General features: G+C 49.7%; 13 protein-coding genes and 1 non-coding gene across 14 annotated transcripts; 9 read left to right on the top strand and 5 right to left on the bottom strand.

The window, feature by feature from the left end:
• The first annotated feature begins 1015 nt into the window (after nucleotides 1-1015).
• EI90DRAFT_3067012 (uncharacterized protein) lies at nucleotides 1016-1875 on the top strand. Its single transcript, XM_039060991.1, has one exon. The coding sequence runs from the start codon at nucleotides 1188-1190 to the stop codon at nucleotides 1797-1799; it is 612 nt and encodes a 203-aa protein (XP_038913782.1). The 5' UTR covers nucleotides 1016-1187; the 3' UTR covers nucleotides 1800-1875.
• Nucleotides 1524-3049, top strand: EI90DRAFT_1683257 (uncharacterized protein). Its single transcript, XM_039052033.1, has 2 exons — nucleotides 1524-2250; nucleotides 2315-3049. Exons 1-2 carry the CDS (start codon nucleotides 1796-1798, stop codon nucleotides 2781-2783), a joined length of 924 nt encoding a protein of 307 aa, XP_038913781.1. The 5' UTR covers nucleotides 1524-1795; the 3' UTR covers nucleotides 2784-3049.
• EI90DRAFT_3067010 (uncharacterized protein) lies at nucleotides 2430-3362 on the top strand (the record flags this gene model as incomplete). The annotated part of the gene is made up of 1 exon (XM_039060990.1): nucleotides 2430-3362. A coding segment is annotated over exon 1 (469 nt), but the record flags the coding sequence as incomplete, so codon positions are not given.
• A 1647-nt stretch (nucleotides 3363-5009) lies between these two features.
• EI90DRAFT_1683464 (uncharacterized protein) lies at nucleotides 5010-6513 on the top strand. The gene is made up of 3 exons (XM_039052034.1): nucleotides 5010-5653; nucleotides 5719-6109; nucleotides 6265-6513. The coding sequence occupies exons 1-3, from the start codon at nucleotides 5147-5149 to the stop codon at nucleotides 6279-6281; spliced, it is 915 nt and encodes a 304-aa protein (XP_038913779.1). The 5' UTR covers nucleotides 5010-5146; the 3' UTR covers nucleotides 6282-6513.
• On the top strand, nucleotides 6385-7306 carry EI90DRAFT_3067004 (uncharacterized protein; the record flags this gene model as incomplete). Its single annotated transcript, XM_039060989.1, has 1 exon — nucleotides 6385-7306. A coding segment is annotated over exon 1 (469 nt), but the record flags the coding sequence as incomplete, so codon positions are not given.
• Nucleotides 7307-7999: 693 nt separating this feature from the next.
• Nucleotides 8000-9489, bottom strand: EI90DRAFT_3067000 (uncharacterized protein). Its single transcript, XM_039060988.1, has 2 exons — nucleotides 8510-9489; nucleotides 8000-8459 (listed from the first exon to the last, which is right to left on the bottom strand). The coding sequence occupies exons 1-2, from the start codon at nucleotides 9452-9454 to the stop codon at nucleotides 8151-8153; spliced, it is 1254 nt and encodes a 417-aa protein (XP_038913777.1). The 5' UTR covers nucleotides 9455-9489; the 3' UTR covers nucleotides 8000-8150.
• Nucleotides 9490-10448: 959 nt separating this feature from the next.
• Nucleotides 10449-10529, bottom strand: EI90DRAFT_t172. The gene has a single exon. It is a non-coding gene; the product is annotated as a tRNA-Asp (tRNA).
• A 306-nt stretch (nucleotides 10530-10835) lies between these two features.
• Nucleotides 10836-11434, top strand: EI90DRAFT_3066997 (uncharacterized protein). Its single transcript, XM_039060987.1, has one exon. The coding sequence runs from the start codon at nucleotides 10918-10920 to the stop codon at nucleotides 11194-11196; it is 279 nt and encodes a 92-aa protein (XP_038913776.1). The 5' UTR covers nucleotides 10836-10917; the 3' UTR covers nucleotides 11197-11434.
• A 405-nt stretch (nucleotides 11435-11839) lies between these two features.
• On the bottom strand, nucleotides 11840-14056 carry EI90DRAFT_3066996 (uncharacterized protein). The gene is made up of 3 exons (XM_039060986.1): nucleotides 13914-14056; nucleotides 12186-13842; nucleotides 11840-12126 (listed from the first exon to the last, which is right to left on the bottom strand). The coding sequence occupies exons 1-2, from the start codon at nucleotides 14020-14022 to the stop codon at nucleotides 12269-12271; spliced, it is 1683 nt and encodes a 560-aa protein (XP_038913775.1). The 5' UTR covers nucleotides 14023-14056; the 3' UTR covers nucleotides 11840-12126; nucleotides 12186-12268.
• A 48-nt stretch (nucleotides 14057-14104) lies between these two features.
• On the bottom strand, nucleotides 14105-15018 carry EI90DRAFT_1683110 (uncharacterized protein). Its single transcript, XM_039052032.1, has 4 exons — nucleotides 14759-15018; nucleotides 14391-14702; nucleotides 14240-14316; nucleotides 14105-14172 (listed from the first exon to the last, which is right to left on the bottom strand). The coding sequence occupies exons 1-3, from the start codon at nucleotides 14792-14794 to the stop codon at nucleotides 14254-14256; spliced, it is 411 nt and encodes a 136-aa protein (XP_038913774.1). The 5' UTR covers nucleotides 14795-15018; the 3' UTR covers nucleotides 14105-14172; nucleotides 14240-14253.
• Nucleotides 15019-15949: 931 nt separating this feature from the next.
• On the top strand, nucleotides 15950-16952 carry EI90DRAFT_3220548 (uncharacterized protein; the record flags this gene model as incomplete). The annotated part of the gene is made up of 3 exons (XM_039066471.1): nucleotides 15950-16037; nucleotides 16108-16157; nucleotides 16344-16952. Coding segments are annotated over 3 exons (543 nt in total), but the record flags the coding sequence as incomplete, so codon positions are not given.
• Nucleotides 16953-18651: 1699 nt separating this feature from the next.
• Nucleotides 18652-20195, top strand: EI90DRAFT_3126795 (phosphatidic acid phosphatase type 2/haloperoxidase; the record flags this gene model as incomplete). Its single annotated transcript, XM_039063947.1, has 6 exons — nucleotides 18652-18777; nucleotides 18853-18977; nucleotides 19039-19136; nucleotides 19206-19484; nucleotides 19553-19576; nucleotides 19642-20195. The coding sequence occupies 6 exons, from the start codon at nucleotides 18652-18654 to the stop codon at nucleotides 20193-20195; spliced, it is 1206 nt and encodes a 401-aa protein (XP_038913772.1).
• Nucleotides 20196-20998: 803 nt separating this feature from the next.
• Nucleotides 20999-22637, top strand: EI90DRAFT_1681601 (uncharacterized protein). The gene is made up of 2 exons (XM_039052030.1): nucleotides 20999-21621; nucleotides 21697-22637. Exons 1-2 carry the CDS (start codon nucleotides 21214-21216, stop codon nucleotides 22345-22347), a joined length of 1059 nt encoding a protein of 352 aa, XP_038913771.1. The 5' UTR covers nucleotides 20999-21213; the 3' UTR covers nucleotides 22348-22637.
• Nucleotides 22638-22857: 220 nt separating this feature from the next.
• EI90DRAFT_3018018 (uncharacterized protein) lies at nucleotides 22858-24021 on the bottom strand (the record flags this gene model as incomplete). Its single annotated transcript, XM_039057176.1, has 5 exons — nucleotides 22858-22965; nucleotides 23047-23068; nucleotides 23287-23459; nucleotides 23582-23737; nucleotides 23764-24021. 5 exons carry the CDS (start codon nucleotides 24019-24021, stop codon nucleotides 22858-22860), a joined length of 717 nt encoding a protein of 238 aa, XP_038913770.1.
• Nucleotides 24022-24302: the final 281 nt, after the last annotated feature.

Raw genomic sequence — 24302 nt, 5'->3', positions numbered from 1 at the left:
ACCAGTTCCAGGAGGAAATGTATGATCAGATCCTATCCAACTCATGCGTCTCTTCAACTTGATACCGTGGGAAGCTCGAGACCCCGATTTCAAATTCACTCAGCCATATGCTCACGACATCCACCATGCTAAACGTGTTCCAGTTCAACAGTCGAGATCAGGATCGTTTTCTCCTAATCTACAATGTCCTGACGTTCGCCCTCGAAGGAAATTCTTAATTGGGAACCGAACACCGATGCGGTCCTACTTGATACTACTTGGATTCAACCTCTCCGGCTTCAGAAGTTTCGACGACGAGACTTTGGGCGGTCGCATCACGTACGAGAAGTATGTACAGGGCAATTTGAATCATTGTAAATATTCAATAGCCAACGTATGTATATAATTTGACTTGTTGCGTCGGTTCCGTTTGTTGATGTGTCATGGTCTTTGGATAATAGATTGGGGACAACTGTTATGTCTCCGAGCGACGCCACCGTCACGGCCTTTCACTAATAAAGGTCCAGTCCGACACGACTATCAACTCACCTAGCCCCTGAATGTGCGCCTTCATACCGATAATCCGCTAAGAATGATTCCGGATCGCGACAGTAAGAACGAAGAAGCAAGTCATCCTGTAGCAGATCGACGGCAAGGAATAGTTTGCTCGGGATCCTCCAAAAGATGAGAACCGGTGAAATGTCAATCAATCAGTGCCCCAACAGGTCACCTGTCCACAATGTTCCACATGAGGTATCCCCGTGCATATCACGGCGCCCCATACTGGCTTCCTTGTAAGTATGCCTGGTATGTGGTGTGCTGGGGGGGGGGGGGGGCTCAGCCGCATGCCAAGTGAGATAAAAGGTTTTGGAGATGTACTTTCGAATACTGGAAAGGAAAACTGTTCATCGACGTGGTTGGCTTGAACTTATTAGCCAGACGATACCTCCAAATATCACTTCCAAACCGATACTTAGGATGGGATTTCGTGAGAGTACCTTGCAGCCCATGACGTTCAAGACTCCGGAATTTTTCCGATATACCCTTGACTCCCGTTCTCCACAGCAAACAATAGTGGTCAGCCTCGAAGGCTCGACCGAATGGTTGGTAGGAAAGCTTAGAACGCAAGGGCATTCTAGCCAAGTATCAAGGGTTCTGATTGGTGCAGCAAATACGGACGTACATCGCCCGGGGAGCCCAGGCGAGAAATGGATGAGATGGCCATGGATCTACGATATGCTGAAAGCATGGGTCAACCTCTCTTGTTCCTGAACACTACGGAGCATCTGTGTCTTCCAGATCCACACCGTCCGTTATCATCGTCGAGTCTGCTGGAACATGGTGACACACTGAACTCGGCTGTTCCAAGTGCGAATGTTTGGAACAAGGTCTCGATCATCCATTACAAATCTTTTCTCGAAATGCAGGGAAGGAACATTCGTTCGCGACAAAAGCGGACGACGGACACTTTCGGTGTCAATAAACACCAATATATATGTGGAAGCCGACCCCTATCACCCCAGACTCCAGTGACCTCGGCATTGGTGTCTGTAACATCTTGGGTTGGTGTCTCTTGCCGCTCGTTCCCGTTTTCGAAATCGATGTCCGAAGACAATGAGCTGGGTGCTTCGCAATCGGGACAGGCTGTGTCAAAAGTCCCTTTGGATGTCTGGCACCTGGTTACCGCTTGGCTTGAGCCTTTGGGCCTCCTTAAGCTATCAATGGTATCTCTCCCACACCGTCAGATGTGTGCCGCACGTTCTGTACTGACATTCTGTCTTGTTGGGAGACATCGAAATGGCTGTATGACATACTCATGAACGATCGCTACATATGGAACCGCGAAGCGCGCCGCCTTATGACACAGGAATCCGTATTGACCGCACCCATTCCTCTTGACGAAATGTCAATGAAAGATCTCCGAAATTTCTCACTCCATCCATATCGCTTTCGTGCTAACTTGTTGCGCGGAACGATCGAAATCTCTCGCGAACGCGAATTCGAATTGGGTGGCCCTTCCTTACGGAACTCCAGGTGTCTTCCTGGTGGACGGTATGTCGTTGGTCTAGGGAAGGCTGAAGGCAGCGCGTGCGAGCTGCTTTGCTGGGACCTGAAGGACACTAGAACCGAGAGGGTCTTGAATCCCGTGGCACGTTTCATGTTGCCTTCATCAAATCTCAATGGGTGCTATTTTCAATTCGGCGTGGAACACGGTCATAGGAGCTACATAACATTCTCCGTCCTTTGCAGTGTTGGCCGACTTCACACATCGTATGTCATGTGTTTTTATTCATGGGACTACCCGCATGATTCGCTCACCGTCGTCTTCTAACAGTTGGACTCACGATGTAGTTCGCCTGGAATGTGTTCAGAATTCTGATGGTCCTGTTATGAGATTTGTCAAAGTTGGGGGCTTGACCACCTCGCAGATATTTGGTGATAAGGATCAAAGGACCAGATATGCAGGTCTAGGGTATTTTGACGGAACATATGTCGTAATCCCGTATTGGCCTCGTTTCGTTGTCTGGGACTGCGCGAATGATGCTTGGTTCTCACTCGATCTGGATGCGGATGTGTGTCTGAAATCACTTTTCATTCCCCATGCGATCTTAACTTTCTCCCAAAGGATCATTTCTTATGGATCTTTGACGATGATTTATATATCCTCCGCGGGTGGAAGCTCTGCAGATACAACATCATTGGTCGTTTTGGAAGCACATCACTCCCTATCCGACAGTGGGACTTCGAGCCCGAATTCTTTGATCTTGATTTTCAAAAGGAAAGGGGATCTATCACCAGGGTGACTGGGTCAAGGATGTCAGCGCCGTTTTCATCCACTCTGCATGCGCTGCAACTGGAGAAGGAGAGCGGAAATCAATTTGTACTCTTCATCCTTGATCTCCCTCCTAGAAATTCAGGCCCAGTGGGAGGGTTCACATCCCCCGTCCTTGTACGTCAATCCTCGATTGTCCGGGAGCACAACACGCACCATGGTCGCCCCTCACGGCATGCCCAACCTGGGGTCTGGCTTTTCCCTGACGACGTTCTATTCCATTATGATGTTGATCTCCCGAAGAGGGCGGTATTCGGACAAGCGATATCGAATGATACCCGCGTATTCCCAAACAAGTTTGAGTTCCCTTTGAAGTATAAGGATCGTAACTCTTTTTGGAACCTCCCTCCGGAGCCCCTGCCCCTGTCCGTACGCGAAACTGTGTGCTTAGCTTCCGGGCTCCTTTTTACAATTCATGTGGGGGAAGGGACCATTTGTTTGTTTCGATTGAGCTAGGACTCATGAGTAGGCAGAGGTCCTAACTCCCAAGTGTAATCCATGCATGCATGTAATACAACTACAACTGAGGCCGACGTGGCAAATGCCTGCTACTGTTGCTAACCCAGAAGTGGGACACATAAGCAAATTTTTATTATATTTCCGGCTACAGACCTCAGAATCGAGTCGTTATATTTTTTTGAGCGAGAGCTCTGTATCACCTGTATCTACTGGAAAAATACTGGAGATATTCTTTGAGTTGTGGTGGCTGAAGAAAAGTTTTGTGTTGCGAGCTCAAAAACGTGCCGGGAATTTCCGTCACCACATCGTTGGACAGTGCTATCAGAAGCCCCGCGCCAGCACCTCCGCTGCCTCTAGCTCCTCATTTGATATCTGGCTGTTGCCTTTCCAATGCACAACTGGTGGAGGAGGTCTCGGGAAATCGCGGGTGTATTTCCATACATATACTCGACTCCCTCTTCATCCGCGACAGGGTTCGGATTTCCATAGACTCTGAATCTTCTTACTCTGCAAATCAGCTAGGGCACATGATATTCGCTCTTCAATGTCAGAGGAAGGTCCCATAGTGTCAGAGAAAGAAATGGACGGAAATTTTGGGGGGATCTGGCAAGGTTTATAACATCGCATTTTCAGGGTCACTCACTGTTGGTAATTCTGGTCCTGACAGCGCTGACAAGCAATAGAACTTTCCAAAAATGCGAAGAAGATTTCTTGAGAGCTTTTAGAATCGACTCCAATCATTTTACGGAAGGGTGTAAGGTAGACTCGTGAGCTACAGGGGCAGGAGCATAGCAGAATGACGGTTTCGGAGACAATGGCCCGATAGTTATATGTCAAACACCACAACACTCATATAAAACTCCGGGATTTTTTTGGACAGTTACATACATGTGATTCCTCTGCACATAATGGCAAAGAATGGTCGGTGAAGGAGGAGATATGAGGCAGTTATGGGCATTTGTCCCATTTCTAGGTGTGTCCAATCCCGTGATATATTATAGTATTCTTCCAATAGCCATAGTGTGTTGGAATCCCTTATTTGAATGCTGATTCTGGAGTGTGACAACTATTATGTCTCCGAGCGACGCCATGCACCGTTACGGCCTTTCGCTAATAAAGGTCCAATCCGACACGACTATCAACTCACCTAGCCCCCGAATTTCATAACGATAATCCGCTAAAGCATGATTCCAGATTGCGACAGAGGAAGCAAGTCATCCTGTAGCAGATCGACAGCAAGGAATGCGACGTTCGCTGCAAAAGCAGTTTGCTCGAGATCCTCCAAAGGACGAAAGCTGGCAAAATCCCAATCAATCAGTGCCCCAATTAACAGGTCATAACGTTCCACATGAGGTGGTTCCCGTGAATATCACGGTGCAGTATATTGGCTTGTAAGTACGTCTGATACACGATGTGCTGGAAAGGACTGAGCCCGCACGCCCAGTGAGATAAAAGGTCTTGGAGATGTACTTTCAATAGTGGAAAGGAAAACTTTGAAGACCAATTTTGTATGCTTGTTCAGGTCAGTCGACGTGATTGGCTTGAACTTATTAGCCAGACAATATCGCTTCCAAACCGATACTCAGGAAGGGATTTTATGAGAGTACCTTGCAGCCCATGACTTTCAAGACTCGGGAATTTTTCCGAGCACAGGATTTCCGATATACCCTTAGCTCCCGTTTTCCACAGCAAGGGTTCATAGTAGTCGGCCTCTGAAGGTTCACGATCGAATGGTTGGCAGGAAAGCTTTGGAACGCAAGGGAATTCTGGCCAAGTACCATTGATGTAGCAAACAGGGATGCACATGAACCCAGGATTGGACATGTCAAATGAGATGGCCCAACCGCTAATATAGATCCGTGATATGCTGAAAGCATGGAGCCCCTCTTGTTCCTGAACACTACGGAGCATCCGAATCTTCCAGATCCACACCGTCCGTTATCATCGTCGAGTCTGCTGGAACGACACACCGAACTCAGCTGTTCCAAGTGCGAATGTTCGGAACAAGGTCTCGATCATCCAAGGGCACCGTTACATTGTACATCATTTGGACTCGGAATGCAGGGAAGATGCATTCGTTCGCGACAAAAGCAGACACTCTCAGAAGCACTTCGTGTCAATAAACACCAATATATATGCGGAAGCTACCAAGGTCGATCAACACTTATTGCAATCGGCTCACGCCAGACTCCAGCGACCTCGGCATCAGCGTCTGTAGCATATTGGGCCGGTGTCTCTTGCCACTCATCCTCGTCTTCGAAATCGATGTCCGAAGAGCTGGGTGCTTCACAATCGGGACACGCTGTGTCAAAAGTCCCTTTGGATGTCTGGCATCTAGTTACCGGTTGGCTTCAGCCCTTAGGCATTCTTAAGCTATCAATGGTATCTCTCCTACACCGTCAGATGTATGTCGCGCGTCTTGTACTGACATTCTGTCTTGTTGGGAGACATCGAAATGGCTGTATGACATACTCATGAACGATCGCTACATATGGAACCGTGAAGCGCGCCGGCTTATGACACAGGAATCCGTATTGACTGCGCCCATCCCTCTCGACGAAATGTCAATGAAAGATCTCCGAAATTTCTCACTCCATCCATATCGCTTTCGTGCTAACTTGTTGCGCGGAACGATCGAAGTCTCTCGCGAACGCGAATCCCAATTGGGCGGCCTTCCCTCACGGTACCTCAGGTGCCTTCCTGGTGGACGGTATGTCGTTGGTCTAGGGAAGGCTAAAGGCAGCGCGTGCGAGCTGCTTTGCTGGGACCTGAAGGACACCAGCACCGAGAAAGTCTTGGATCCCGTGGCACGTTTCACGCTGCCTTCATCAGATTCCGGTGGGTTCGATTTTCAATTCGACGCGGAACACGGTCACAGGAGCCACATAACATTCTCCGTCCGTTGCAATCTTGACCGACATCCCGCATTGTATGTCGTGTGTTCTTATTCATGGGACTATCTGCATGATTCGCTCACCGTCGTCTTCTAACAGTTGGGCTCACGATGTAGTCCGTCTGGAATGTGTTCAGAATTCTGATGGTCCTGGTATGAGATTTGTCAAAGTTGGAGGCTTGGCCATCCCGCAGATATTTGGTGATGAGGATCAAGGGTACAGATATGCAGGTCTAGGGTATTTTGACGGAACATATGTCGTAATCCCGTATTGGCCTCGTTTCGTTGTCTGGGACTGGGCGAATGATGCTTGGTTCTCACTCGATCTGGATGCGGATGTGTGTCTTAAATCACTTTTCATTCCTCATGCGATCTTAACTTTTTCCCAAAGGATCATTTTTTATGGATCTTTGACGGTGGTTTATATATCCTCCGCGGGTGGAAGCTCTGCAGATACAACATCATTGGTCGTTTTGGAAGCACATCACTCCCTATCCGGCAGTGGGACTTCGAGCCGGAATTCTTTGATCTTGATTTTCAAAAGGAAAGGGGATATGTCACCAGGGTAACTGGGTCAAGGATGTCAGCGCCGTTTTCATCCACTCTGCATGCGCTGCAACTGGAGAAGGAGAGCGGAAATCACTTTGTACTCTTCATCCTTGATCTCCCTCCTAGAAATTCTGGCCAAGTGGGAGGGTTCACATCCCCCGTCATTGTACGTCAATCCTCAATTGTCCGGGAGCACAACACGCACCATGGTCGCCCCTCACGGCATGCCCAACCTGGGGTTTGGCTTTTCCCTGACGACGTTCTATTCCATTATGATGTTGATCTCCCGAAGAGGACGATATTCGGACAAGCGATATCGAATGATATTCGCGTATTCCAAAACGAGTTTGAGTTCCCTTTCGAATATACGGATCCTAACCCTATTTGGATCCTCGATCCGGAGCCCATGCTCCTGTCCGTACACGAAACTGTATGCCTAGCTTCCGGGCTCCTTTTTACAATGCGTGTGGGGGAAGGGACCATCTGTTTGTTTCGATTGAGCTAGGACTCATGAGTAGGCAGGGGTCCTAACTCCCAAGTGTAATCCATGCATGCATGTAATACAACTGAGGCCGACGTGGCAAATGCCTGCTATTCTTCCAATAGCCATAGCGTGTCATTTGAATGCTGTGCAGTGATCGAGCCAAATCTGGGTGCCTGATGGTGACGGATGAGTGCGGACCAACCGAAAATGACAAAGCTTGATCCCCCTAGGAGCACTTGAGAATGCTACCCGAGTTTGTTCAGTCAAGCAGTGCAATCCGGCCAAGCCCAAGGGTCCGTGCATGGTGTCGCATGAACGGTGACTAGCTGGCTCGGGGGCCTGACACTTCCCTCGAATTGGCTTTGCCCCTTTTGGAAACACGGCATGTGTAGAAGCGTGCATTGGCCGCGACGTGGGGCCAGTTTGTCAACCAGCAAAGTGGCTGGAAATTTTGACAGGTTGCTAAGGTTGTTCCAGTCTCTAGCAACCCTATAGTACCATGCACACCGACCATTTCAGCAGGTGCTTGATGTATACGACCAAAATTCTAAACCGACAACTGGGTACGAGTCTGGTTGAGACGTTTGTGGGTTGAAGCCCTCGCCGGGCATGCAAAGTCTTAATTACATGCGAAATCCAAATCTACCGGTTCCACTCCGACAGTGTCAATGCAGCACAGACAAAATCCAGCTGCAGTCAAGTTACGTCATGATGGCTGCCGCGACAGATGGAGTCAGGGCAAGAAGATAACCATTGCAGTCATCTAGGAGGTAGTACACAGATGCAGGCGAGAATAATACACTGTATCGATTACTTTTCGAATACCGCTGAGGCAAATCGGAAAGAGATAACAATAATGAGAAAGAATCGAAAGGCAGTCATGATCATCTCAAGAACAATAGTCCGAGGGCGAGCTGAACGAGACGCGAGGTACGAGGACAGACTCCAGAAAATCAAGTTGCTTTCGCCCGGGACTTCCCTTTCCGCTCCTGCTTAACTTGCACGGTAGGATGTGCGGCAGGCTCGCTTTCCGAGGCGACGCCGACTTGTTGAAAAACCTCCCCGCTTTCAATGTGTGTGACGGGCTCCGCATTTGCTATCTCAACGTGTTCTGTTGGCGCAGATTCATCGGGGACAACTGGAGCTTCGACTTGAAGAGTGTGGGGACTTTTGGAACCAGCCGCCTCCACTTTCTTGAACCTGCGCGGACAACCAGGGCACGACTTTACGAACGTCTCAATGAAGACCTTCGGGATCCAACTCTGAGCACAAGGATGAGAATACAATGACGTTGAAGAGTAGGAGGGCTTACATAATGCTCATTGACCATATGAGCCGTCTTGTCACGTCCTCCATGATTCGTCTGAATGTGACAATGGGTTAAGATTTCGTACAACTGCTCCTGAACCGCCACGGGTTTTCCATTATGAGTTACCACTTCGACATCGTTCATATGCTGCAGCGCAAACATCTTCCGGACCCAGAAACGGAATTGTGGCGTGTCGAGTGAGGGGTCAATATCTACGTGTTGATCACCGACAGGGACAGTGTTTCCATCCGTCTCTGTTGTCGTCCCATCTGGAAACTCCTCTGCAGCCTTTCCAGCCTTAAGAAGAGTAAGAACGTCGTTGTACACTGCCTGAGTAAGCAGAGCCTTCTCGCGATTTTTGCGTGAAAGGGAATTGAGATATCGATCCATTATCACGGCGAAATCTTCACGGGAGGGGAAAGGAGGATTAGCTGGGTTTGGAGCTGAGGCTGGCTGAGAGGATGACGCCTCAGGTGGGCGCTCCTGACCTGCAGCACGCCCAGGAGAGACAGGTCCTTGTTGGAATGCCACAGAGCCATCAGGTGGGTACGCATACGCCTGATATTGAGGTGGATATGTGGGAGGATGACCATAGACGGCAGGGTCGTACTGCGGCTGACCCGGATACGCAGCACCGTTCATATCGATGGGCCCAGGAGGACCGTCGGGTGGTGGGGGCATTGCAGAATATCCGAGATGCTGACCGTCAGGACCGGAGGGGTAGGGTTGTCCAGGGTATGGCGCTTGGAAGCCAAAATGACTTGGGTCTTCGTAGTGATCCACGACATAACCAGGGGGGACCGAAGGATCCTGCATCCCTACGTAAGGATCTGGCACTTGAGTACCATCGGGATTCTGGCCTGCTTCGGCACCTTGAGCAGGCTTACGACGTTTGGGTGGAGGCACCGTGCCGTCTTCACGTAGACGCTTCTTGCTTGGACCTCTCATTTTACGCTCAGAGGCGTATTCACATTGTAGACCCCTAGTGATACAACTAGAGCACGTTGGACGCATTCCATCACACTGTACACACAACACATAGATCTTGCATGAGCAAATGACGAACAATAAACATCTAAGACTAACCTTGGCTTTACGTTCGCGGCACTTACTACACGCCTGAAAGATCCGCTTCATCTTTGGCTTTCCTTCTTCATCAGGGTGCTTGTTCCTTCGCGATTTGGCCGGGGGAGGGGGTGGAGGAGGATGCGATGGGAATCCAGCGTCTTGAACATTGCCATCATCGGCTTGTGGGAGTGTGGACTGATCAGCCGCTTCTTCAACACTGAGAAACGGTATATGATTGCCTGGATGGGGAGGATAATGGGTATGCTGAGTCTCAACGAGGGCGTGAATGACAGCGTGCTCAGGCGGAGCCAAGGGCGGCTGGCCGGATGCGACCTTGGCTTGATCAGCATCCGCGCTGGCTAGCCCAACGTTTGCGTCCGGATTCTCCATCGTGTGCGCTGACACTAAAGCGTTGTAATCAGGCGTCAACGATCTGAAAAACTAGGTGTTACGTACTCTACTTGGGGCAGGCTGTGGCAGGCTGTTTGCAAACCTCTGCACCGTTTGTTAGGTGAGGGGCTGAAAGTCACCTGCTTACGTCAGCCTCATGGTTTCTCAAATCGGCCAGTCGAGGCGAAATGGGGGCGTCTTGCCGAAAAGAGCTCATGTCTCGTAGCAAACCTACTACTTCACTGAGACATCACAGGAAGTGTCAGTACTGCAGATGCCGTTGGCACTGGAGAAGTGCTCAAATGCATATTTGTATCCTAAATCATCTGGAAATTTGAAAAAAAAAAAAGTGGGAACAATTTTCGTCTCGCTTCAGCACGACAAAAGCACAAGTAGTTGGGGGGGTTCAAGAAAGGCATAAAAGGATGTTGTTGCACAACGCAGGTTATGCTTTTGAAGAACAAGTTTGTTGGACATCAAAAAGCTTCCCACCTGGGAGTCGAACCCAGCTCTCACCCGTACCAGCGATTGACAGGGGTGTGTTCTACCGATATACCAGTGAGAACTTATGACAATCGCTACATTGCACTCTTTATTATTTGTTTTTCTGTATCTAGTTTACCACTCGCCATAATTACATGATGGGCTTATCATGCAGATCAACCCGTACAAACCCGGCGCGAACCAGGACTCAATCGTAAACGCCAGTCGGAAGGGCAGCGGAACGAATCGATAAGGTAGCAGCCTACCTCGCTTTACCATCCCGCACGCGGTGACCCGCCAACTCGCCGAACTGCAATCTTCAGAACTTTCAGTAGTCTTTCCAGTCGTCAAGTTTCCCCAGGTTCAAAGGGCTCCCAATTCCTAGAGCCTTCCACCCCTTGACACTACTGGTCCTACATTTGTCGATCCACAAGAAAGTCGAACTTTGTCACGACGCCTTCCACGACTAAATGAACATTAAAAGGTCATTACGGCACACAGTGCAAGACGGGCTGAGCGCATGTTGCCACTGGTTTAATCCAAGCCATTGTACACTTAGTGGGAGGCTGATTCCACGCCCGACACATCGTGATGGCAGCTATGGGCAAGTGTATCACCAGCCGCGAGAATCAGCTCTGTCGCCGAGCCCGCATTCCAAGTCCCACGTGCACATTGACCGACGTTTGAAGTTTGAGCCGGTTTTCCGACAAACTCAATTGCTGTTTGGGGCGCGTGTGATTATGGAGTGATTGACTCGTCGAAAATGGGGCGTTCCTAGGCCAGAGAACACGAAAGCAGTGGTGTAAAGTCTATTTCGCTTGACATGATGGGTGCAGTTGAGACTATTAACTTGAGACGAGGCGTCGGCAATCATGCTAGCTGGTCACCTGCCTACCAGCTTAAGCAGACCCCCGACCTCTATGACTGCGTAACATTATTGGCCGAGCTTGCGAGGCGTTTGTTTACAGAGGGGGTTCGTTTTTTTTTCCGTGGGAAAGCGCGTTGTGAATTGCGCATCGTCACCCCGTGAGAAATCGTCACTTCATCGGATCCAAATGCAAGCTCGGCCATCCAGTTTGAGGGCACCCTCATAACAATTGTAGCCTGGTACCATGCACCTGGCACTGCCCCTGTCGTCTTCGCGTGGCGAGTGTAGGCTCAATAGCGAACCCAAGTAGTCGTATTCTATGATTAATGCGAGAGGTTTTGTGGTAAAGGCGTCCGCAGAACGCATTTGGAGATCCGCAACGTGCCCCGCTATGATCATCTAACTAAACCCCAACGCATCATCCCCTAGCTCTAAGCCAACAAACCTCGAGACGAAATCAGGAAGGGCGCTATTGCGATAATGCGCTAACTTGACTGACGGCGGCCTCAGCACACACTGACACTCTTTGACCCCCAAAATTAAATCCAATTCGCCAATGGCTATTCTTCCAGATCAAGTACAAGAGAGCAGAGGCAACGAAACAGTCACCAGCACTAATTACGCAAATAGCAACATTGCCCAATACTATGCAGCGTGGAACCAGCAGACGGATAACCCAAACTCGAAGATTGAAACAATGCCAGAACAACACGAACTCGAATGAACGGAAGAACACGATACTAGCTGGGCAAAATACAAGAAAACAAGCTATGTGGAATCTCACTGTTACAGAGACAAAGCAGAAAGAGATCTATAAGAGAGCGCGCAATCAGTGACCCTAAGAAAAGACTGAAAAGCAGGCAAACTTGCCACGCATCACTCAGAAAAGGTGCAATAAATACGCTCCTATCCCCTTGACCCTATTCCATCTCCCGAACTAGAACATGCATTGCCTACTCACTCGCCTCATACCTCTCCCCGACACCCCTCGCATGGCCCGCATGTTCCCCACCTGCTTGACTCCCATCAGCCTCAGCGTCCAGCTCAGCCTCAGGTGGACTCGCCAAAACACTTGCACCGCTCATACTTTCCCTCGTATCTCCTCTCTCACGGTGCGAAGCATGATGTGGGGGAGGTAGGGGAGGCGCTTGTTGAGGATGGGTGTGAGGGTGAACGGATTGGTGATGCTGTCCTCCGTGCACCTGCCCTTGTCCCCCATACAGAGGTGACTGGTGTTGGTATTGAGGAGGCTGATAAAAGGAACCATCTAAATCTAACTGTCCCAATCCCGGGTCGATTTTCATTCTCTTATGAGGTCTATCTTCACCTCCAAATCCCAATCCCATCCCCATCACACCCGTCCCACCTGCACCGCTCCCTAAATGACTAAACCCAAACCCCCCCAAACCTCCCAAACCCAACCCGCTAAGCCCCGGCAGGTTGGACAGATTAGATAATCCCGTGCCAGAAGAAGCTCCCGCACCTGGAGGTTGTAAGAACGATGAGGTTGATACGGTCGGTGTAGAACTTCTAAGCGGGTTCGGGTTGAGATTTGGGTTTATGTTGGGGTTCAAGTTCGATGAGGAATGCGTCGAAGATGGGGGAACTGTATCAGGTGCGTTTGTAGAAGATTGGACGATTGTGCTGTTGCTTATGGCATTTAAGAATTCTAGCCACGTTGTTCCTTGACTCGCAGTGGATGCCGACGACAAAGAGTTAATCGCATTAGAACCAGTTCCAGAAGTAGAAGCACCAGGAGCAAGATCAGGAAATCGAAGTGGTTCGTCGTCGTCGTCTCTCTCTCCTGAATCGCGTTTCGTGTGGGGACGCCAAATAGATGGCGTACCTCCACCTGAAGTAACAGACCCGGGCGTACTAGCAGTCGCAACATGATGGGATGCTGATGGTTGTTGATGCCGTTGTTGATTGGCGGGTAGATTGGTGAGAGGGATTCCAAGGGCGTTCATCAGGTTCGAAGTCGTACTCGAACTATCTCCCATCAAAGAATGTAAAGATAAACCACTAGTTCCTGCCTGCCCCTGCTGTGCTGGAAAGCCAACATTCGGTCCGACGCCAGCAATGCCACTGGGGTTAGGACTCGAGCCAGATTGCTGTTGCTGTTGCTGTTGTTGCTGTTGTTGCTGTTGCTGTAGTTGATGATGAAGGAAATTCGCAAGTAATGGAGTCGAATAAAGTGGGTGTAAACCTGGAACAGCGAACGGGGGTAAACCACCTAATGCATTCCCTGGTGCGCCGGCAGGAGGGAATGATCCGCTGAATCCCCCTAACGCAGGATGATTCGCTCCCATGCCTATATTCATAATAGATGGAAGCTGAGCTAGTTGAGATGCCAGGTAAGGATTCGTCGCGAGTAATTGAGCGAGCGTATGCTGAAGGTCGGCTGGACCCCCTTGAGGAAGATTCTGGAGGTGATTGGCAGGGAAAAAATTTAGTCCGTTGAAGCCATTTGAGTGGTGGACATCGGGGCCATTTAGTTTGTATGTGGGAGGCCGTGTTGTTGACGCTCCTGGACCAAGAGGACCAGCTAAGTTAAGGAAGAAAGAATGGATGGATGGATGGAAAAGCCGCCACACTCACCACTTGATCGTCTGATAGTAGGGAGGGGAGGGGATGACTCGAATGAGGAGCGACCGTCGCTATGTTCGTGCTCGTGTGGAGAACGTGATCGTCCTCTCGTCGGCTTCATGGTTTGGGACTTTGCATTGGAGGACGAAACAGTTTTCTGAACGTTTTTACTTGCTGATGGCTGCGGTGGGGTTTCATCGCTATCATCCTCGGGATCGCCTTTGTCCCCACCAAAGTCCTGTGGACCCTTTGATTCCTTTTCGCCTGTGTACTGGATGATCGAACGAGGCGTTAATGTGCCGGCAAGTCTTTGAGACGTTAAAAGGTATAAGACTTACGTTTCTCCGCCTCTCTAGTATTCGAGACGTGCTGCCATTAGCCGCAGATGAGTACTCGTATAATTTTTGGTTGTGCCCTAGAGAAGCAAAAGTGGATGAATGGATGGGCAAGCTGAGCGATAAGGGACGTGTGAGACATTGCAGCACTCACCAAAGACGACGACGACAACATCGACGGAGCATAAGACACCGAGCTCGAACGCTTTCTTGAACAAACCATTCTTGCGCTAGGTGTGCCAACTTTAGCATCATGCCAAGACCAATAGGCGACAGAAAATAGATCAGGGTCGGATTCTTCCTTGGGAAACCCCGCAACGGCCCTGAGTGGCGTATCTCCCAGGCATCTTGCAGGATGCGAGAGGAGACGACGACATCGTCTAGGCCCATCCAGACGCACCCGCCGACTACGATAGAAGTGACTTTCGCTTACCTTGAGGAAGGTCACGCTCCGGTTCCTGTCGTGCTGACCCAATCGCATATTAGTCTACCACCGCGCCTCTAGAACACGGAGCGCCTCACCAGGATGGGTTGTATCTCAATCTTCCTGCGTCCCATGGGGAGTTCAAGACTGCTGCGGACGTAAGGCTCTCGGCACTCCTTACTGAACCTGCATCTGCACGTGATCTGCCGAATTTGTTCGTCCGAACTTTTCCGATTGATCAACAACTTTGAACGACTGATGGGATGCGAGCACCCTTGTGAAGTGATAGCGTTTTGTCGAGTTCTTCATGATACAATGAGTGCAATGATCGTGAGGCTATTTCGCCAGCCACCGTAATCAATATTATTGGCGTTGGTCCGTTCAATTCGATTCATTTAAATTACCGATTGGAGAACACGTGATCTGACCTTGGACCCACACCAATCCATGTCGGCGAGCAAGACTTCAGGTTCAAGCCATCACATCAATCCATTCAGAGATCAAAACTCATCTCCCGAACCAACCTCAGCTTCATCGGAGGTCCAAGGTGCTACTAGATATGCTCCGCCTCCAGGTCCACCGCCCCCTCCGTCCTCAAGTCGACCGATAAGCGTCCCAGCTGCAGTCTCCATACCCGGGACAACTCCCACGCCCTCCCTATCAGACAACAGCCAATCAGGGAACACGTCATCTCAGGCGATAAATCCCTCTCATACGACCAATTCGTTGGACGAAATAGAGGAAGCTCAGAACCAACAAGTCCCACCTCCGCCTCCGTATACCGCCTCACCTAATCGATGGGAAGGAGAAGCCACAGTCCAATATGGGCCATTACGCCCATTCCAGCGTGCCCCACCTCCGCTACTTGTTCAGCAACCACAACAACCCTTACTACAACGACAAGACACCCACGGCTCTGACGGGCCATTACGCCCGTTCCAGCGTACCCCTTCTCCACTACTTGTTCAGCAACCACAACAACCCTTGCAACGACAAGACACTCATGGCTCTGAGACTGGACCATCACCCGCCGTACATGCTTCAACCCGACCCCCACCTCGTCATCCAGCCTTAAACCCACATCCAACAGGGCCACCTCTTTCACCAACGCTAGGTCCGTACCCAGGATCGGCTCCCAGACCTACCATTCCACAAGACACCTCGAGAATACCACCTCCCCTTCCGAGTCGGAGGGATCCTAACGGGACCCCGACGGCCGTGGCTCCAGGTAGATACGCACCCCCACATAACCCCCGCCGCCTTCAGCTTCGGGTCGCCATGACGATGGAAAACCGACGTCCACTCCTGCAGGCGGTCATCCTCTCTTGAATGCTGGAAGAATACTAGTTTATCCAAACGGACACGAATGTCATAAATGTACGTCCTCACTCAACTCCTTTCTTGAGATTCGCTCCGACGGCTCTGTTTTCGTTCTTTTCTTTTGAAGGTCATAACATTGGGTATAAAAACTTGGATCCCGGTCACCCATGTAGAAAGGTACTTCTAGGTTTGGTTTGGCTCAATCAAACGTTACTTAATCCTCCTTGGTTCTCTCTCTCTCTCGTATATTGTCCATACCCCGACGCACATCACCGATCCCCCGATCTCGCCTCTCATCCCATCCACTTAAACCTACCTATCCTAAATCATTTCCTATTTCGCTTCCCTCTTATCGATTTATAGTGTTGGCAAAAATACGGGAAACCATACTCCGGACCCTACCTTCAGACAGATTGGAAGAACCCACCTCCAAACTATCAACGCCCTCTACCGAAATTTACATCTTCATCTCAAACTTCATCTCAAGCTCCACTGCAATCACAATCCCAATGGATGCCTAATCCAGCACTTCAAGCTCGAAACTCCCAGTACGCTCCTCAAAGTTTTGGCCCTCATCCAAACAGACCGACGACGACGTTTATGTCTGGAGGACAGCCTCCACCTGGTGCGTTGGTTGTTGGACCTGGCGATCCTAGGATCGGTGGAACGTTGTGCAGTGCGTGTGACGGGGAGGGGTATTTGAGGGGATTTCTCTTCTTTGATAACGAGACTTGTTGGAGGTGTAACGGGGTAGGGAGGGTTTTTTGAGGTGGCTTGGGCGCTATCGGTGGAGGAATGAAGGAAGGTGCGTATGATGAATACCTGGACTCTTGTGCCCATCTTGTGATTGCTGTGGTTATTGTAGATGGCATATACAATGCACGGACGTGGGGTAACTTACGATATTCATGGCTATTTTATCTCAGCGATATCGCCCTGAGTGGCGGGATTGCTAGGAGCTGTAGAGTTTATTATTTTTTCAAGGAGTTCAATCCCTCGGACGGTGCAGATATGTTGAAGGACATGAACTGCGCGACTTTTGAATAGCATATTACGGACGCATTGGCATTCACGTAACCAGGCTCTCTCACCCATTGCAACACATCAAACCACCGATATAAGGGGTGGGGTCCGAGCCGCAAGACTTGTGTGAGTGAAGTCGACACATTCACCAACCAAATGAGGAGGAGCTGGCAACTCCGTATATGTTCTAAATTCGAAGCCGGGCGACATGAATAGATCACACATCACGATGTCTTTTCTGTAGCCAGGTCTCGAATAATGATAAAGTTGTTGACTTCCCCGGATCAGAAAATAACATGCATACCATCTGAATCCAGAACCTGTATGTAAAATCGTTATTTGCGATCCAAGAGCAGCCATTGATCGTTCATTACGGAGGGAACGGGGTTGTTCGCTTGGAACTACCATAATTTTAGACGGACGTTATCCCGGGCGAGCGTTATTTTTATTAAAGTGGCGCAAGCGCGTCGACGGGAATTAATGGGTTCCTACTGGCATGGCATAAGTTCGCAAACGTAACGGGCCCTCCTATGATGGGATCGATTGTGCTGAGAGAGTTCCAAACTGATGGTGGTTGGAGAAACGATTGATATAATATGGCCCCAGTCGGATTCAGCTTCACTTCAAACTTATATCAGGATTCTTCCCGAATACCATCTCTTGGTTGTAGTCTACGTCCGTTGTGGCAGTACTGTCCTGAGCCATTAGAAGCTCCCTAGCTCTTATCTACGGACGTTCCAGTCTCGATTATCTGTGCGCGGATAATGTTTGTACAATGTGTGAAATAGACCATTCACGGCGGAGGAAATTCCCCGCCGAAGCATTCCCTCTCGCGGGGTTCCATCATGATTGGTGTTCATCGTTGTTACGAGGGGTCCATCGGGATTTTTCACGCTCAGTATCTAGATTCGTCCCCACGACCGTCCTGCCTTTGTTATTGTGAATGGGGAAATCTCTTGAGCCCTTCTCTCCCTTGCCATGTAGATGTAGTGTTGGAGTTCTGCATTGGAAAACGCACGCCCTATCGTGGACTGCGTGGAGTTCTTTCCCCCCCTTTCGTTCATTCCTTTCTTTTTCCACGGCTTGCGAGAGGATGAAGAGTTCGCGTAAAGTGTACTTCAAGACTTGACCCCACTCGTTCAAGAGTCAGCGCTCGTGCGATCGGGACCCCAATTAAGTTTCCGGTCTGAAATTAAGTGGAGAATGGGATCGACAGCACAATGAAACTTGGTATATCCCATCTATAGGCGCACAGATTCATTTGTGGGTAAGATCTGGCATATGCATTGCTTAATTCGGGGCGGTCGGAGAGGCCCTCTGCATTGTGAGTCAGGGAGTCGGACTATGTTGCCCGCCGCAGTCCCATGTCAAATCAGATGTGAGTCCATACGCCGCCACTTAAGCCACAACAAAAAAGGATAGAATAAGCCCCAATCCGTATATAGTGTAAGCAGAAGCTATCCGACAATCGAGTACCAGATTCTCGCACATTTCCTTTGATCAAACCATAACGTCGCACGCACCCTTCCCCTTCAGAACCACAGTCTATCCATAGAATCTAGGTTGTCCTATGTCAAATTGTACTGAGCATTTTGTGAGTTTCGGCGTATTCCGGGCACCGGGATCAAGCTCGACATCTTCGCATGCCATGACTCCTGGGACGCAGTTTGATGCTAAGGCTTATGAAGCGGGCATGCTGAGATGGACAGTGGCCATACGGAGGTTCCTATTACGGAGGGTTAAGCACGAAAGTGTCCTCATCAGCGATTGGCAGGTAGCCGTTCCTGCTCATTGTTGAGCATTCATGGTCGACCCTTATCATCCTTTGAAAATTATCTTTGGTCGTTAGAGGCGTGTAACCTCGCCATTCCTTGATGTCTATTTTCACTACTCGGCTCTTCTCGGAACCACTACATTCTTTGTCGCGACGATACCATTGCTCTTCTTTTTCGGGTATCCGGAATCTGGAAGAGGGTGAGGAATGGCTTGCTGGCCCCCCCCACAGGAATGTGCTTATTTTAATTCTCTTCATAAGTCTTCTGTTTGTTTTGTGCATGGGAGGGTATCTGTCGTCTGTCGTTAAGGATTTCTTTGCAGTTCCTAGGCCTTATTCACCACCTGTCATCCGAATAGGTACTTATTTTTTCACTCCCAAAGAGTGAGGTGTAATACTAACTATAGCAGCTGATATGCGTCACCTAGAATATGGATTCCCCTCGACGCATACCGCTAACTGCGTATCGGCCACTTTATACCTTTTCGCGTTGATATCCCAACAAGAACTTGGCGCTCTTCAAAACTTCGCCTCCAGTTTCCTATTGCTTGTGTATTGCTTTAGCGTTATGGGAGGACGGGTTTATTGTGGCATGCATACCGTGACTGATTGCTTAGCTGGGTTTGCACTTGGTGCTGTCACACACCTCGTTCACGTACGATATGGCGGATGGCTCGAGGCTACTCTAGTTCACGGAGGATCCGAGGGTGAGATTGCCGTCTTTTTTTTTTTTTTTTGGCTATCTAGTGACGACGTTCACGGCTTTTTTTCCTAGTGCCTGCCACCCTTATTTCTGTTTGTATGTGTTCAAGATCCTCTCAGACACAAGTTTGGTGACCCTGTGTTTACGGGCGTCATTTTAAGGGGTCTTTGCATTGAGTTATCATCCTTCCACGATAGACCTTTGCTTGTGCTTTGACGATGCGATCGCGTGCCTTTCCGCACTCATCGGCGCTCTCGTTGGTCGATGGACCTCAGTCCAAGTCGGGGTGTCGTCATATCGACTCCATCCTACCAGCGTACATGCCCTTACGCCTCGCACCGTCGTCCGGCTCATGACTTTCAGTATACTGAAGGTTATCTTGGGTGTAGGATGCCTGCTCGTGTGGCGATTGATCATGAAGATCATCCTGCCACCAATCATCCTATGGATTTTTCCGCGGCCAGATGTAGGCGACTCCAAGGACTTCCTCAGCGGTGGGGGTGGTGGTGGTGGTGGTAGTGGACAAGATTCCAAGCCCTTTGTGGATCCCGTTCCTTCTGTGGTCGATATTCCATCACTCCATCCTTCGGGATCACTTCTATCATCGCCTGACACGCTAAAAGCCTCTCGATCACAATCACTCGTACACCCCCAGAAGATAGCTCCTTTCAAACCACATGAAGGTGTGTGTGTGCCCCTTTGCCTGGAACACTAAACGTTCAATTATAAAATGACTCTGTGTGATTTTCTCTCTCTCTCTCTCTCTCTCTCTCGAATTCGTCAGTGATTGTGAAGATGATTGTTTATTTTGGCATTGGATGGCTTGGGTCTGAAGTCATTCCTCGAGCTTTCCGACGTCTGGATTAGCGGAACGCACGCACGCACGCACGGTCTCGCCTTGGTTCAAAATTAACCCAGCTAACGAACGATCCCCATTCAAATTGCTGCGGTAGCTCGAGGTTCTATCTCATTCGAACTTGGCCGTATGGGTCATCACCAGTTGGGATTAGTGACATGCGTTGGGGTGTTGTTGTTGTTCGTCAATAATATGGTAAGGGTGACCGGTTGGTGTGGTCGGGTGACGGAGTATCTAGGGTCGGTCGCGTTCTCCTCCCTCGGGTGATGCGACGTGGCGCCCGTTCCTTTTATCGATGGCTCGTGATTTCTTGATGAACTCTGCCAGCCTGAGGATATCCTTCGGTTTCCCCATGAGTATGGTGGGACTGGCCTGGTTGTCCGCAACAACTCAGGATGTGCCTGAATTTTTTTGAATTGTGGGCCCTCATCTGGTCGGCATGACATGCGTTGGCTTCCATTTCGAACTGTTCATCACCATCAATATTTGTCACGTGTTCAGGCGGTTTTGAGTTGCTCACCGTAGCATAAAGCTGCATGGGGGACATGCGGAATATGAGTTGGAGAATTTATGCTGCAGCGTGAGATCTCTTGCCTGGTATACTGAATACATGTCAGGATAAGCGCCGTGTACATTTGTTGACAGTTCCGGATTATATAGTAGCGATGGCGTCTATGTAATTCAGGCATTTCATTTTCAACTTTGAAACAAGCAAAAAGAGCCATCTCCAGAGACGATTACATAACGGACCCTGATCTCATTTGCTTTTCGTTGTTCTGGTCGCTTCCCCTGTCCAATTCATTTTTTTCGAATTCACGTCCCTCGTTAAGTATTCGCGTCCAATTTTCTTTACGCAGACCATAACTGCCAACCACCCATGACTTCCTCAGTCGCGTCACCCAACGTCCCAACCTCACCCTCACCTGATGACTGGACACTCACTCTAAAGGCGAACCTCACTAAACTTGCCGCGTCTTCGTCACTCTTCGAAGACTACCCTGGAACACCCATTTACGAAGCCCGCAGATCACAACTCGCTCGCATCGAAAATGGTTGGCGGGTTGTCCTTCTCTCGTACGCGAAAGATGATATCGCGAACGGCATTACTGGTATTAGGAGGAAAAGGTACTGGACGGAATGCGAGTGTCTTCTTGCTTACGAGTTGAGGGATACCGAAGCGCGAACAGAAATTGATGGCTCTGAGGGGAGCTTCTTTGATGCTTTTGTCAAGTACGCGAACTACATCCCCTGTCCCCAGTTCCTTACAGGAGTCAGTGTAGAAGAAGTGTGTAAAAAACCCCAATCTTTCATGATTATATGAGGCTGATTGCAACTGCTGCATCTGTTTCCCTTTATGTAGATTGCGGAGAAAACTGCTCCTGAGTCAGGAACCATGGATATCATCGGAGAAACTCACCCCTCTTCGCTTGTCGGAAGTGTTCTTACCGACGACGAAGCTGGTTCTCCACCAATCGAGGTTGTTGTTTCCATTGCTGAACCTGCTGCTCCAGCTATTGGCGAAGTAACGATTGTCGTCCCGGATGACATACCTACCCCTACTTCACCTCTATCACGAGGGATAGAGATTCTCCCTACGGCATTCTCTTACCCCAGCGAGAAAGTATCTCCAAAGAAGCAAGCTCCCAAAACCAAACCAAAGGCAAAGCGTTCAATTACTCCCTCCAAGATTTCTTCCTGGAATGTGAATGTCGTTGGAACCGCTCAAGAGCAGTTTTCTCGTTGCAATGATCTATCATCCCACAATTCTCGTTGTCCCAGTCCTTCCTCGTCCAACTACTCTTCTCCGCCTAACCACGACGTCGAGGCCGCCTCTTCACCCTCTGCATCTGCATCTAATGTTGTTGCAGTTCAGACAGCCAGTCTCTCTTCTCGCATCATCCGGGCATTCAGTCTTGTATCCTTCATCGGCTTCGTCGGTTTCTGGCCTGCCCGCGTCTTTCGTGATGGCGCACTTCGCGCCATGACCTTGATTGGCATTCACAGGAAGTAAAACAAATGCTTCCTGTGTGTGTGGAGTAGAATTGGAGGTTGTGCAACGGGCTTGCTTAGTCTCACGAACGGAACGTGATGGTTGAATCAGAAAAGGGGATGAAGACATTTCGTCCAAATATCTCCGCAAACCACCCTGATATTGATTTAGAATCTATTACCTATACCTACATGTGTCGCTCCTTTACCTTTACTTTCCTCTCGTTAAACCCGCGCTCATTTACATTGCTTATTCCCCTCTTTCCCCGGTGGCCCGCTTTTGGACTCGACATTGTGCCTTGGAATTCTGTTATAACCCGCACGCGTGGCCTGCTCACAACGTTCGTTCCCTTACACCCCCCCCACCACACTTGCTCTATTTATTATTCCGTCTCATTTAATTGACTCCCAGGACGGGTCCATCATCTTTATTCTCTGTCTCTGGACAATCATAGATAAACAAACAGATTAACCAACGACATACTATCCACATATCAATTGAGTTTTGTGAGACCAGTTCTAATCTGCCGAGCTAGGTATCACCAAATAGGCCCTCCCTATCCTTGCCCATGCATGCCCCATAGGTCTCGATAATGATGAGATGGCGAGGTTTTGTGGGTCGGCAATGCTCGCCTGTAATCTAGTAATAGCCGTCTTTCTCACCCCAAATCAGCGTCACAGTCCCGCTGATATTTCCAAGCTGGATTCGAAGGGCACAGACCTGGAATTGACCATCTGCTTGTCTGGTACATTCAGCAAGACTAATAAGTATCTGTCGAGATCTGGTTCTATCGTGCCTTTCCAGCGTCTTGTTCCAGTAGGATGACATCCGCACGGCTCATTGGATCCAACGGCTAGTGACGAATTTCCTATCACGATCCTTTTTTTTTGGGGGGAGGGGGGGACATTTTGCATTTAAATATTTCAGTGAGCAGACGTGACCGCCCTCAGTCTACCGTACCGCTTAAAGGACGGGGATGGAGTGCGAGGAGTTGGCCTGCCGGCGTGATATCCTGCCTGAGTCCCGGGCCAGAAAGTTGAGTCTTCGGAGATTTGGTATTTCGAATCATGATACGCTGGCTGGCTTCCAGTGGAATCATACAAGCCAACAATAAGCGTATTACCCGCCAGACTCTGAAGACCGTAACGTCTATGACGAAGTGTGTATATCGAAAAATTTTGCGTGTTACCAGGGAACCCACGGGTGACACTGGTCGATTAGTTACCCAGTTTGACCCAGCGCCATCCAGACACACCGTTTGTGTGCCGCATCCATCGTCCCCCATTTCCCCAAGTTCTCGACGAAAGGGGGAGTGGGGCATCAACACCCCACGACCACACATACTTTCAGCAGCCCCTACTGTGCTTTCCCCTCCGTTGGTTCCAAAATCTGGAAGATACAGAGGATTATCCTATAATTCGTGCTGCAACAGCAGACGCGTGGCGGTATCTGCCTAGCTCCCAAGCTTCGGGTCCCTCTTCGATTGTTCCCAGAGAATTTTCGAAAGGACACGATCATGACGCAGAATCCCTCCGGAGCTTTGTAAATTGCAAGTCTCGTCACGCTGCCTGCACTCAACCCTGCAGTAGACGACCGATTCTCAAAGCCATCCTCAAGGCTCTTGTACCATCCTCCCCGCCTCGAATTGCTCCCAAACACTGGTTGGGAACCCTCCCTAGTGTACGCCTGCCCCATGCTGCGCACCAGCCCCGGGGGTTACGCAAAGTCTGTGGGCGTCCACACCTTGGGTCAACTCCCAGCTACAGGATGCGCATCGCCAACTGCGACAGCAGGGCTATGGTAATGAACCCCTGTTAGCGGGTGGGGTGTCCTTTTCTACGACACACGGGAGAGGATCCATTGACAGCAGCCAGTACAGTATGGCAAGAGTAGACACGGACACTATCAGTGGCAAACCCCGGGGCCCCGATTCCAGCCGTTGGCTCGAGCTTGGCGTGATCATCGTTAAAGGTCAC

Source organism: Cantharellus anzutake, assembly GCF_015039405.1.
Source record: "Cantharellus anzutake strain C23 chromosome Unknown EI90scaffold_39, whole genome shotgun sequence".
Lineage (NCBI taxonomy): Eukaryota > Fungi > Basidiomycota > Agaricomycetes > Cantharellales > Hydnaceae > Cantharellus > Cantharellus anzutake.
This window is presented reverse-complemented; position numbering and strand designations above follow the sequence as displayed.

Bases quoted from the DNA above. Each gene is read 5' to 3' on its own strand.
- EI90DRAFT_3067012 (XM_039060991.1), top strand. From the start codon at position 1,188: ATGGATGAGATGGCCATGGATCTACGATATGCTGAAAGCATGGGTCAA.
- EI90DRAFT_1683257 (XM_039052033.1), top strand. From the start codon at position 1,796: ATGAACGATCGCTACATATGGAACCGCGAAGCGCGCCGCCTTATGACA. The intron at 2,251-2,314 runs GTATGTCATGTG...GTCTTCTAACAG, and splicing joins GTTGGCCGACTTCACACATC to TTGGACTCACGATGTAGTTC.
- EI90DRAFT_1683464 (XM_039052034.1), top strand. From the start codon at position 5,147: ATGGAGCCCCTCTTGTTCCTGAACACTACGGAGCATCCGAATCTTCCA. The intron at 5,654-5,718 runs GTATCTCTCCTA...TCTTGTTGGGAG, and splicing joins GCATTCTTAAGCTATCAATG to ACATCGAAATGGCTGTATGA.
- EI90DRAFT_3067000 (XM_039060988.1), bottom strand. From the start codon at position 9,454: ATGAGAGGTCCAAGCAAGAAGCGTCTACGTGAAGACGGCACGGTGCCT. The intron at 8,460-8,509 runs GTAAGCCCTCCT...CCTTGTGCTCAG, and splicing joins ATATGGTCAATGAGCATTAT to AGTTGGATCCCGAAGGTCTT.
- EI90DRAFT_3066997 (XM_039060987.1), top strand. From the start codon at position 10,918: ATGAACATTAAAAGGTCATTACGGCACACAGTGCAAGACGGGCTGAGC.
- EI90DRAFT_3066996 (XM_039060986.1), bottom strand. From the start codon at position 14,022: ATGAAGCCGACGAGAGGACGATCACGTTCTCCACACGAGCACGAACAT. The intron at 13,843-13,913 runs GTGAGTGTGGCG...CTCTTGGTCCAG, and splicing joins TACTATCAGACGATCAAGTG to GAGCGTCAACAACACGGCCT.
- EI90DRAFT_1683110 (XM_039052032.1), bottom strand. From the start codon at position 14,794: ATGGGACGCAGGAAGATTGAGATACAACCCATCCTG. The intron at 14,703-14,758 runs GTGAGGCGCTCC...CGATTGGGTCAG, and splicing joins TTGAGATACAACCCATCCTG to CACGACAGGAACCGGAGCGT. The intron at 14,317-14,390 runs GTGAGTGCTGCA...TTGCTTCTCTAG, and splicing joins TGTTGTCGTCGTCGTCTTTG to GGCACAACCAAAAATTATAC.
- EI90DRAFT_1681601 (XM_039052030.1), top strand. From the start codon at position 21,214: ATGACTTCCTCAGTCGCGTCACCCAACGTCCCAACCTCACCCTCACCT. The intron at 21,622-21,696 runs GTGTGTAAAAAA...CCCTTTATGTAG, and splicing joins CAGGAGTCAGTGTAGAAGAA to ATTGCGGAGAAAACTGCTCC.